This window comes from Mixophyes fleayi, chromosome 8, assembly GCF_038048845.1.
Source record: "Mixophyes fleayi isolate aMixFle1 chromosome 8, aMixFle1.hap1, whole genome shotgun sequence".
NCBI classification, from domain to species: domain Eukaryota; kingdom Metazoa; phylum Chordata; class Amphibia; order Anura; family Limnodynastidae; genus Mixophyes; species Mixophyes fleayi.
Genome location: NC_134409.1, coordinates 114268244 through 114281849, shown reverse-complemented (window position 1 = coordinate 114281849; position 13606 = coordinate 114268244). Strand labels below are relative to the sequence as shown.

General features: G+C 40.3%; 1 protein-coding gene across 16 annotated transcripts in view; it reads right to left on the bottom strand.

Moving 5' to 3' along the window:
* The window catches only part of CACNA1D (calcium voltage-gated channel subunit alpha1 D), a 291185-nt gene that overhangs the window by 109778 nt on the left and 167801 nt on the right, over positions 1 to 13606 (bottom strand). For all 16 annotated transcript variants that reach the window (XM_075183238.1, XM_075183237.1, XM_075183227.1 and 13 more), the window contains 5 exons: positions 6812 to 6899; positions 6423 to 6449; positions 4247 to 4407; positions 2063 to 2288; positions 1769 to 1976 (listed from right to left, as the gene is read on the bottom strand). In XM_075183238.1, coding sequence (XP_075039339.1) covers positions 1769 to 1976; positions 2063 to 2288; positions 4247 to 4407; positions 6423 to 6449; positions 6812 to 6899 — 710 coding nt within the window. The remainder of the gene's footprint in view (positions 1 to 1768; positions 1977 to 2062; positions 2289 to 4246; positions 4408 to 6422; positions 6450 to 6811; positions 6900 to 13606) is intronic.

Sequence of the window (13606 nt, the reverse complement as noted above, 5' to 3'; positions counted from 1 at the left end):
TCCAGGGGGGAATTCTGGAGAATTGAAGAGAGTGACTACTGTGGAGTGGTGAGGGGACAAACCGTGGCGTCTGGAGGCCAAGTCCCAGACAGACTGGGAGTGGGAGACTGTGGGTTGGTTCAGGACCTTTTTAGGGCGACGTGTCATTGGGAGCCAGAGGAGGGAAGAAGGGGTGAGCAGGCCCAGACTTTCAGCTTCGAGAGTAACACCAGACCCTAGCAGATGTAGGACCGTTCCAAAGTACACACTGAGCGAGTTGGGCCGACAGATAGTATCTCTTAAAATTTGGAATGCCCAGGGCCCCGACCCGGGAAGACCTCTGAAGGACAGCGAGTCGCACAAGTGTACGTTTACCAGCCCAGATAAATTTGGATGTTTCATATTGGAGGAATTTAAAGACATAGGGGGGTATTCAGATAGGGAAGGTTTGGAAGAGGTATAGTAGGGTATGGAAACTTTTGAATATAGATTTATAGATTTAGTTAATTAATTAATTGAAGGGAAAGCATTTCATTGGGTTATTTTTCATTATAATTGGCAAAAGCACAAGTGCCCTACATAAACCCACTCGGACACACATAATTGTATCAAATTATTGATAAGATCCGACTTATAATGGTATCATCTTCCTCAACAAGCAATCACCTCAATTTCTTCCCAGCACCCTCTGACATTCTCTCGTCATTTGATCCCACAAATGAAGATGAAGTATCTACTCTCTTCTTATCTTCATACCCAATCTCCTGACCCCTTGATTTCTCTGGATCCACCTCTGCTCCATTTCCTTTAACAGTTGGAGTACCACAAGGTCCTCTACCAACAGAAGTTTCTTACCTAACATTTTTATTTCTGTTGACTACATGACCATAAATGATTCAGAACTATCCTTTGCCTTTGTTCCCCACATCGACTCTATATCTAAATCATGTTACATACATCTAAAAAACATTTCCAGAATATACACATATCAAACACAAGACACTGCAAAAACTTTAATTCATGCACTTATCATCTCGCATTGACGATTGCAATTCCCTCCTTACTGGTCTTTCCCGAATCAGACTCTCACCCCTACAATCTATTTCAGTCTCTACACTGGTTGCCTAATTTTCAACAAATCTGCATCTTTCATTACATGCTCCCATTCCCGGTTACAGGACTTTTTTGGGGCTGCAGCTACTTTGTGGAATTCCCTCCCTTGGACATTAAGACTTTCCTCAAGTCTTCAAACCTTCAAGCAAGCTTCTAAAATTCATAAACAGTGCACTGAAAACAAGTTGGCAAAGGGATTAATGATTTTAATGCTAGTGCGTCTCCACTGTTCACATACTAGTGCAAGATGCCGCAATATATATACTATATTAGAACAAGCCCTGTGGATTCAAACTGGTTCTCATAACCTAGACTTGAACTTGAAATTTACAGCTGCACTACCACCAAAACACATTTCTTGTTCACCTCTTTAAAATGACTGCAGAATGGGAGAAAAGGGATGAGGTTTAAGAGGAGGGGTGAGTGGGGGAACCAATGAGATGCACAATGGCCATGACTGTGGCTTTTCATTAGTCCTCCCACTCACACCCCCTATAAAAAGTCAGGTTTACAGCCATTGCTATGAGGCCAACCATCGAGCTTATTTGCTCGTATAGCCATGGTCATAGCCATTGTTCAATAACATTGGCGCTATTTCCCACCTAGGGGTGCTGTATTTTAATTCACAATACATGCAGCAGTGATGGACACATTACACAACACTGATCCTTAGTACCTGGAACACTGTCAGGAGAGATTGCGGGAAGTTATCAAAAGTGCTTCTTTTTGTCTGTGTTTCATCGAAGTTAAACTTGCCGCCAAATAGTTGCATTCCAAGCAGGGAGAAGATGATGATGAAGAGGAAAAGCAGGAGCAATAAAGAAGCAATAGACTTCATGGAATTCAACAATGAAGCTACAAGATTGCTGAGGGAAGCCCAGTGCCTGAAAATTAAACAAGGGACAAATTAGCAATCACGTGTTGGACAAGGGCTTCAGAAGACGTTTGTGGGTCACTGCTGTCTACTTACCTTGTCACTTTAAAAATCCTTAAAAGTCTAACACATCGAAAGACAGATATTCCCAAAGGTGACATGATCTCCAGCTCCACCAGGATAGTTTCTGTTATACCCCCACACACCACAAAACAGTCAAAGCGATTGAAGAGAGAGACAAAGTAAGCTTGAAGCCCAAGGCTGTACATCTTCACCAACATCTCGCAGGTGAAACAGGCCAGGAGGACCTTATTGGCGATATCTGGAACGTATGAAGTTTGATTAGAACCTCACAATAATCTGTGTGCATGATTTCATTGTATGTGGTCAGTTACGGGTATATTTACTAGGGTGTAGTACCTATTAACAGTACTGTCTACCCCGACAGAGAAGAAGTCGACAGGAGGACACTGATTGCCTAGTTGAGCGACTGGAAAAAAAAACTACTTACCAGGATGCAGATGTCTTCATGGGACGACTCGTTGTGTTGCCGACTGTGCAAAATGACATAATCACAAACAGCGACTTATCTTAAAGCGGCGATGGCCGGACCCAGCTTTCATTGATGTAATTTAAGTATTATTTTAGGGGCTAGGGGTATTAGGGTTAGGAGTTAAGGCATCCTGGTAAGTAGGTTATTTTTCCGGTCGCTGTACTAGGCATCGGTGTCCTTCTGTCGTCTTCTTGTTTGTCGGCTCAGTCAGTACAATTAAATGCAGTACCACCGATTTACTAAACTGCTATAATCTGATTGGTTGCTATCGGCAACATCTCCACTTTTTCAAACCCGCAGCTTAGTAAATATACCCCTTAGTGTTTTCCATCTTCAGATGACTTTAATTTATTGGTTTGTACATACCCCCCTACAACCTAGTGTTTTTTACACATAAGCACACACATATAAAGAGTGGGGCACGTAGACACACATGCAATATTGCAGTTTCAGGAATGCCATTATCATAAAATAGAGGATTATCGACCACTCTTATTACCCTCCCTCCTGTCAGATTCCCCACCTCCCCTCAAATCTCCCTCACTGTCAATAACACCAAACTTCCTCAGTCTCACAAGCCCAATGTCTTGGTGTCACAATTGACTTCGCCCTCCTGTCGACTACACCTTAAAAACATTGACAGAAAACGCCCTTTCATTCTCTCATCATCTCCCGCCTTGGCTACTGCAACCTCCTTCTATCTGACATTCCCAACACCCATGTATCCCCACTTCATTCATCTTAATGCTGCTACAAGACTGATCTTCCTCTCTTACTGCTCCATATCTCCTGCACCACTTTGAAAATTCCTATACTCGCTCCCTGTGACCTCCAGAATCTAAATCAAATTACTAACCCTTACCTACAAAGCCCTCAGCAACACCACCCCTTTCTCAAATCTCATATCAAAATACTCTCCCTCCCGACCTCTTAGATCTACCACTGACCTGCGCATTGTATCCTCTCTGGTAACCACCTCTCACTCCTACCTACAAGACTTCTATCGTGCTGCCTTACCATGCCCAATCAGGCTCTCTCAGCCTTCATAGGTTTAGACACTATCTGAAAACCCATCTCTATTTTAGAGCTTACCTTATACCTGATAATATTCACACTAATGCACCATCACAACTGTCCCAATCTCCACTCTGAGCCACATTTGCTCCTCTTGTTTCAGCTGTGCCCTCTTCCCCTTATAATGTAAGCTCTCTAATGAGCAGGGTCCTCCATACCCTTTGTTTTCATGTCTGCGTTTATTTTGTCTACCTTGTAGGTCCCTGTATTATGTATGTCTTATTTTCCCTACTGTACGGAGCTGCGGAGCACTGTGGCACCATATAAATCTACGATAATAATGATAATAAGAATGATAATAATGATAATAATAATACTCTTAAAAATCCTCCATTTTCCACTCCTAGGACTCCCAAGTGTCCATGTTTCCAGAATAGTCCACCCCTTTTTTTGCACATGAAGTCTGACTGATTATTTTCTCATAATTTAGACTCCTGATCCACCCAAACTAACAGGGCAATGAGAATAGGCTCTTAGAACTGTTTTACCTTATTCAAGACCTTAAAGGAAGAATGAAGTAGGTTTATTGACTGAGTAAAGTCCAGAACATAAGGATGTCCCTTTTTTCTTTTATTTCAAAATGATGGGAACCCTAATATCTATCATAGAGCACAAGCTACATCTATAGATATTAATTGGATACATGTGCGTACCTTGTATTTGCGTCAACCAGTTAGGCTGGTCGTAGTGCTCAGAGGAGATGGTCAGAGTATTGAGAAAGACTAAGATGATCACCAGCCAGTAAAATGAAACAGATTTCACTGCAGCCCTGCACCTTCTTCGGTTAAACCGGTTCCATCGACGCCAGCGTCGACTATTGAGAAATTAGATAAAGATTGATTTACAGCAATAATTGCAATCCTCAGATCTAATACAGGTTGTGGCTAATTTAGTAAAAGTAAATTACAGGTAGAAACAATTTCTGTTGTCACTGGGGTGTAAACTGTGTAATCTCGGTTCAAAATGTTCTACCTGGAGTAGAGCAGATGACATATTTTAATGTGAAAGTATTTCAGGCTTGGGTAACCTGTAGCTCTCCAGCTGTCGTGTATTGAGAAATCCCAGTATAGTTCTGCTAGACACAGGTTGTGAAACAGCCGGAGAGACACAAATTAACTATCTCTGTTCTACAGTGTGCCAAACGCTGGCTACCTGACTTCTTAGCCATAGCTAAACCCCTGTAATACTGAAGGATGCATGGGCAGTCTCTTAAACAATAAAAATATCTACAAAAAAGGAGAATATTTGAAACCCTCGGTGCTGTTAGTAGAGAGAATAATCTAGTAAAATTAGTGATAGCAGCTACCGGCTAAAAGACTACGTGGTCCCTAACTGCGATTTATAGACATAAGTTATTATGTATTCAATAAATTGAATATCTTATATGATTGTGTGATAGTAGTTTAGTTTATTATAAGTGTCAGTGCAGCCACTTTCTCTTGTGATTTTTCACAAAAAAAGCTACATTGTAATTTACTTATTTTTGTGGCTCTTTTCTGTATATTTCTCACTGTTGCCCAAATGTAGCTTGCCAGATTTAAATGAGAAATAACATAGTGAAAAGATTTAGCCGCTTTGCTGATTAACTATAAAACAGTATCAAACAGTAATAAAAGTTCTAAAGATAAAAGGTAAAGCTCAAAGGGCAGCAAGGTGGCTTAGTGGTTAGCACTTCTGCCTCACAGCGCTGGGGTCATGAGTTCAATTCCCAACCATGACCTTATCTGTGAGGAGTTTGTATGTTCTCCCCGTGTTTGCGTGGGTTTCCTCCGGGTACTCGGGTTTCCTCCCACACTCCAAAAACATACTAGTAGGTTAATTGGCTGCTATCAAGATTGACCATAGTCTCTATCTCTCTCTCTCTCTGTCTGTTTGTGTGTGTATGTTAGGGAATTTAGATTGTATGCTCCATTGGGGCAGGGACTGATGTGAATGAGTTCACAGCGCTGCGGAATCAGTGGTGCTATATAAATAAATGGTAATAATAATAATAATAATCCTGCAGTGTCCTATGTAGTAGAGCTGAGCAGACCTACACCCGAATTCATCAGTGCACAGATCTTCATATCCGCTCCTTGTTGAATTCGGGAGTACATATTCCTCGAATTATGTGCTTTCTGAAACAAACGTACATTGCACTCAGTATGTGTGCTGTGATGAATCAGGCCCAAAGTGTTTCTCTGATTTCCAGTAGATTTGGTATCTCTACATCAGGGGTGGATCTAGACAACTGCTTTACCCCGGGCAATCTTAGGGGGGGGGGCGATTTAGGCCCCACCCCCTTTCTGATTTCTAAGATTGCCCCGATCGCCCCCCCCCCCCCCTGGATCCCCCACTGCTCTACATTATGTGTACAAGTCCACTGTATCTCTGCAACAGTTTCAATTCCTGTCAATAGCAGCCTAGCTGAGCAAATGTATACTGAAGCTTGGCCAGGCAGTATGTGTAGCATATATAGGGGAAGATTTGCTAAAACTTCTATTACAAAATAAAAAAAAAAGTGTAGCCCATAGTATCAGATTATAGCTATCGTTTTCTAGAATGTACGAGATAAATGATGACTAGAATCTGATTGGTTCCTATGGCCAACACCTCCACTTTTCCTGTATTAAAAGTTTTGGAAAATCTACTCTTTAGACCCTGGTTAAAGGCAATCGCTTGTATTGGCAAACTATTCCTTGTATAAGTCGAGGATTTATATTAAATGTTTATCTTTAAGGTTACTATTGATGAAAGTGTCTATTTAAGCCATGACTTTGTTGTTGATTAAACAAATAGCGCAGTCTGACAGCACGATAATGCGTCATGTACACATACATACATACATACCTGAATTTAGACTTGGAAATAGACTGACTGAAATAGAAGAAAACAGAGGCCGTCATCATACATATTAGTAAACAACTATATTCTACAGTTTTCTGTTCAGAGCCTGAGCCACAGTGAATCTCCTAGTGAAACACATTAAACTCACATGTATAATTGACCCCCGCCATTCTAGTATAAAATGAGGCAGCTAATTGGTTGTCTGCTTTGGGCTCTGATCTGAGACAACAATCGCTACCTGAATGTATCTTTTGTAGATCAACACTGTACTCATACAGTACAGAACATTGAGGGAAATTATTATTATTATAGTACATTGGGATATTATTACTATATAGTCAATTTGTGGACACATTTGTCTGTCTTGTCTGTACACAATCCCCAGAACTTACCACATGCTCCCGCAACACCCGCCGCTGTCTGCCTCTCCTGCGGCATTCTCAGTATTTACTGATTCGGTCTCACTGGTTGGCATGCTGGCTATAAAGGGAGAAAAATGGTTTTAATTCGCAGAAAATTGGCCATCATTTGTTTATCCTTCCTGTAGATTGGGTTTTTAGTACAGCACGGGCTGATATACAGCAGCTATTATCTTAGGAACGGATGCAGGATCTTGACATGCATTTTATATTATTCTCATGAACCACTGAGCCAATATCCATCGTGGAAACGATGGTTGATGTGAGAACTGCTTCTCGTCTGTTTTTGCTTTCAGAACTGCGGGGAGTTTATCCCGTTGCTTTACATAAGCTGATGTTTAACAATCCAAAACTCTCAAATGTCAAAACTTTAAATAGAACGCCCAATCCCTTTGTTTCCCCTCAACCAAAATAAAATACGCTAAAATCTTAAGCTAACCTAAGTGGTCAACAACATAACATAAACGTAAGGCATTTAAAATCGCCATTGTCTTTATAGTGTCTTTATAGTACACAAAACACGACACACCACACAACACGGCAAACAAAAAAACACACTTCTGAGTATAAATAAAAAAACACATGTGGGGGGTATTCAATTGTTAGCGTTAATGGGGAAAAACGAGCGCTCAAAAAATATTACCGTTTATACAGTAATATTGCGCGAGAAAAGCGTTAATACGGTAGTTTACTCGCGAAATTCCGCGAGTAATTACCGTATTAACGCTAAGATTTTTTGAGCGCTCGTTTTTTCCCGTTAACGCTAAGGGGGGTATTCAATTGTTAGCGTTAACGGGGAAAAACGAGCGCTCAAAAAATGTTAGCGTTAATACGGTAATTACTCGCGGAATTTCAGCTCGCTACCGTATTAACGCTTTTCTAGCGCAATATTACCGTATAAACGGTAATATTTTTTGATCGCTCGTTTTTTCCCGTTAACGCTAACAATTGAATAACCCCCTTCAATTGAATACCATGGAATTCAATTGACAGCGTTACTCGTGAGAACAACGCGGCCTGCGTACTATTACCGTTAGTACGATTTTAATGCCGGGAGCAGAAATCCAAGTTAACATTACCGTACTAACGGTAATAGTGCGCGGGCCACGTTGTTCTCACGAGTAACACTGTCAATTGAATTTCCCCCATATAATGTAATCAACCCTCACATGACAGTGATGATATTAGGTAAGGATACTACAGGACCCTGGAGAATTGTTGTACATGGTACACAGCACTTTCTTACCTTTCCTGGGTTTTCAGTTCTGCTTATTAAGGAAATTGTGTATTATGTCCTCAGAATGTCTGAGAAAGTCTGAGATCTTCAAGTCAGTAACTTGGGAGAAACATACAGTTCCCCCTTTTTATACCACTAGTTATATTATTTGCTCAAACTGCACTAAAATGTATTTATTACGCTATCTGTCACCCTCTCTATAATGCCAACCTCTCTATAACATCATATCTGACCTATGTTTTAAGCTAGCGTTATAAAAAGGAAGTACTATATAACAGCTATACTAGATTTTTTTTGTAGCAAATTATAATTTCACCTGCTTTTTAAACAGAGAAAAATTTTAACAATGAAAAAACTATTTAACTGACTTTTCTTTGTACTAACTCTATACAGGTACCCCATAATACTGCACAGAGAGAAATCATTATGGAAGATCCCTGACAGCAAATATTACCAAGTTTAGCACCTTCAAAGGAATAACATAACGCTAGCATGGATCTTATAGTACCAGTGGATTAGATATTGGGCACACAAAACACAAACATCTATGCTGTTTGAACATTAGTGCACTAAAGACAGAAGGAAAAGGAGAACAAATTTGTATTGATGCCATTTTTTTGGAACCAAATACGACAATGTTTTGCACGGGCAGCAATCTTACAATATACCAGCTTGCAGGATTAGGGATTTTAGAGATTTAAGGGAAAAATAATACTATTTTAGTAAGCCTATTTGGCAGCGTCTCTGGCAGCCTCAGCTATGTCACAAGTTTCTAAAGACAAGTTTTATCTCAAACTGGAGATGGGTGATAGGAAGAGAAACTGTGCCAGAAAGCGGCTCTGAATACGAGGAAGACGAGATCCCAGCTCATGTACTGTGCTGTATAGTGACTTCGGCTGTATATAGCATCAAACAGTTAAAAGTCTGAGGAATGATTGTCATAAAAAGTCACTACAAATTCTGTCATATAGTCCTCAGACATTGGCGTCTTTTTATTGGATAATTTCCAGGTTTATTTTACTTCTCCCCCCTTAAATGCCACGCTATGTATGAGAGGAAACAGCCAGTGATGCAGGTCACAGTCTGTCAGACTTTGACTATATAGACAGTGAAATGCAGCTGGCTGACTAAAGGCGCCATTTTTATGTAGTCATCTGGCACACTTTGAGGGCCCGTCTGATCCGGCCATTCAGCCGAACGTCGACGTGTGTGAACGACGTGGAAAAATATCCTGCAATGCGGCATTCAGGTCAAATAGATTGGTCACTGTCTCCAACAATAGCATTAAGTGGATAGATTCATATATCACCAGTTCCTTCGTAAATGGAGACTCGCTTAGAGAGAAATCCCAAAAGTTAAAGTAACCTTAAGGAATTTTTCTACGCTGTCCCTCTTTTTGGAAAGACAGTTGCTCTTTGGGCCCAAATCTTACCAAGACACTTTACTTACAAACTGTCCACTCTTCTGGGACTGATGTATAAACCTATAAATAAATCTCTACTGTTGGGTCTTACAGTTATACTGGCATCCAGTCTGCATATTATTATGTGGTTTATTACTGTTTTACTCCGTTTATAGAAGTGTTTTATGATCATTTGTTTGGAAGTCTGCTAAGGTGTGTTAATAAGAAAGAAATGATTGATTATTATAGATATGTAAGGTGGAACTTAGACTAAGTGGGAAGATTTATTCAAAGGAGGGCACATTTCAGGCCTGGATGGAGCATATCAGAAACTGATAACAGGATAGTGAGGTGTTTTTAATAAAGAGGTAAAGGGTATATTTGCTGGCGGTCCACCACAACAACAGGCTCACTCTTACATTTCTAGTAATAGAGCCTGGGTTACAAAGGACCTTAATCCCCTTGCATCTAAGCCAACTAGTGCCCTAAGTGACAATATCCCTGCTAAGCACATAGAAGTTATGTATATAGTGCAAAAATGACTGAAGCAAGATTCTAGAAATGACATAGAGGGTTGGAGAGGATTTCTAGAGGCATTCCATGCCTTGTGGAAGAGAGCAGCGGCCATCTTGTATTTGCTAGAACACCTGAACTTGGCACCAGCTCTGAGCTACAGATTGGGTTTTGTCCTGTACGTTTAATGGGATGCACTTTGTACCTTCAAGTTTCACTTTGCTCATTGAAAAGAAAAAGCTTTAAACACACAACAGTCCCCAATATCCATCACTGTCGTGATTAATAAACTCCATAAATGATGTTAAATTGAGCAGTATTATGAGAGAAAAACTTGAAAGTTTAGCTTAATGAAAGGTGATCTTAATGTGGTAGGAGGTCGGACTTTGGTGTGACGATTACCCTTTTGCACAGGGTGCCCATCTCCACCAACCAGGGCGCCATTTCCCAATAACGGAAAGTTGGCGTGCACCGTTCAGTGTGCCGGGCGCACCATCATGGTGCCCTGCCGTGTATCCAGCGCGCTTCATGACATCCTCTGGACAGCTGTGTAGTCCACATTGTTGCACAAACATAACTCATAATAAGGACGTCATTACAAAAATCCAACCATTCTACATGAAATTAGCGCAATTAAAAAAAAAAAATATATAATTTTCCTTTAATAAATTTGTTTTTCAGCCACCCGGGAACTATCAAATTAAATGAAAGCAAAAGCTATCTTTTCATATCGTTATCGTAGTTCCTGAAAGACTATCATAAATAATAAATGTTGCAGCAAATAATGTACATTGCTTGATAAAAAAAATATTTCTTCAATTAGAGTTCAAGACAACAATGTACTTCCTACAACATTCAGAAGTGACCACAGGAAAGAACCTAAGGAGTGGAGCTATAGGGATTAAAGCATAGGTCACTGAATTATAACTGATTTGTGGTTTCCTCTGTGTTACGATTATATTCTAGAACACCAGCTACCCACTAAATAACGGATCAATCTTACAACCAAACATTGTTAGCTGTAAGTCTGGTTCTAAAGTACTGCTGCAATTTATTATGCTGGGGCTGATCTGGGAACCCTCAGAGTGGACCCCCCCCCCCCCCCCCCTTTCCCCACTCAACAAAGTATTTTCACTCTTCACTGGCAGCACAACGCCGCCGGCAAATGTCCAAAGTGGTATTCTCATAGCGCTTTCCCCCGAGTGAGGCCGGAAATGCTTCAGCTGGATCCCATTGAAAGATAGCATCGCAGGATGGCGTAACTTTGCTACAAAAACCCTTTGCTTTTCGAAGCTTAATAAATTTACTAAGACTGCAGTCTAAGGTACAGCGGTAAGCTCTGGTAATTAGGTCTATCATTTCTCTGACGTTAACTTTGTTACAAAAAAAGTGAAAGAGCCTTTTTCATTTTGGATCTTCACTGCTCGTTAGATAGACCCCTAAGACTGGTAGAGGTTCAAATCGTATTGCACTGTGCTTTGAATCTAAATGAATCTCCGCTGTCTTTGATCATCAATGTACCACTCAGGGGAGGATCTGTATTTAGAGGCTTTCTGCAGCAAGATGGCCAAGAAGCTAACATAGGGGATGATTTAGTCCCAGCAATAACCTGGCCTTTATTAAAGCACTGTCCCTGCACATGTGACAATTGCATACAGTAATATGTAGCAGATAATATGACCGCCATTCCTTACAAGCTTGAAATTTCATGTCATATAGACTACAAGTAACTGGGTCAAACATGTCAGCTACAGCTAAGCTCTACTTGTTGTTTAGCTAAACTGACTTATTCTTGTACTGATTGGGTGCCGCTGGTTTCCAAATCTCTGCAGGCAATTATAGCACAAGGAAATGTTGTCCATTCTTACACAGACCTCGGATATCTCAGCTTGGAGCCAAAATGTACAGTATTCTCTATTATACTCTATATTCACAGCAGCAAACAAAAAAAACAATAAGAAACACAATTAAACAACTGTGCTCTATAAAACAATTCCCAACATGCAAGAGAGCAATAGGAAAACATGCATAACACAGCAAATAGCAGCTTGTTCACAGCAAAATAAGGTTTACCATGTTTATTTGCACGATTAAAGCATTTAAACCAACTCTTCTTCTTCTCTCCCAGTAAATCTTCCAGCGTCACCCCTTCATTTCAAAGACATATGGTTTTGTCACTTGACCAGCAGGTGGCAGCAGTGTTTATGTACTAACATGTTACAGAATGAGACTTGAATATTAAATACAACACTCCGGCTAAGTAGAAACAATCTGAATTGACGGCACCGTAAATGTTAAACGCAGGAGGCTTCGTGCAGCTGTTTATAGTACACAAATGAATGGGCTATTAATGAACAGAGCCAAAGCAATTAAAATAAGGTGTTAAGTGGCAACATGAAACAAAGGCATTGCCTGGCAATTACAGTAGGGAACAATACTGAACAAATGAAAAAAAAAAAAAAACAATACAAATATGAGACAGGCGTTAAAAGGTTTGTCCACACTCTCACTACTATGAAGAGCCAGTCTGGTAGTGTTAGATCAAATTGGCCCAAATTGCTGTGTGAGGGGGACCAAAATGACCATAACATCAACATTGGATTAGGACCAATGTCTGACTGAAAACCCAATCAGATCTGGCGGTCAGATTGTGCGATTCATCTAATTTGGCTACCCACATATGTGGCCAAATTGGATGCAGTGTATGGATGGAATCTGGACCTATACACCTATTGTATTACAAATCCTGATTTACTTTCCAGCGGGTAAATTTATAAAGCTGCAGGTTTGAAAAAGTGGATATGTTGCCTATAGCAGCCAATCAGATTCTTGTTATCATTTTGTAGAATGCACTAAATAAATGACAGCTAGGGGGGTATTCAATTGTTGCCGTTAACGCTCTCAAACGAGCGCTCTAAAAATATTAGCGTTAATACGGTAATTACTCGCTAAATTTCATCTCGCTGCGAGATGAAATTCAGCGAGTAAACTACCGTATTAACGGTATTTACGTGCATATTACCGTATAAACTGTAATATTTTTCGAGCGCTCGTTTTTTTTTTGTTTTAGCGCGTTAAAAGCAACAATTGAATACCCCCCCTAGAATCTGATTGGTTGCTATAGGCAACATCTCCACTTTTTCAAACCCGCAGCTTGATAAATTTACCCCAGGTGTCCCTTATGGACCATTGTGACCTCTAATTTTATGCAAGCTACTACTGTAGTGTTATTAAGCACCATAAGAAGTCCTAACCTGCTATGTTCTACCAATATTATTATGCTTCATCTACTATTGATATTTGTATAATGCCATCATATTCCACAGCACTATACACACAGAGAGACAAGCTGTACATTCCTTATCAATGATAAAAAGGAGAGAGGACTGCTCACTAGAACTTAAAAGCTATAGAAGTATACGTAGCCCTGGAGACGCTAAGACCTTGCATACATGGGTATCGAATCATACACAGGAGAAGACATGTATTCACAATAAACCATGTTGCTCTGCAGAATGAAACTATCAAATTTCTAAAAGTTATTATAAGCCACGATGATCTGAGGAACATTGCAGCTAATTGAATTCCCCCCATTGTTTGAAAGCTGTGGCTTTTG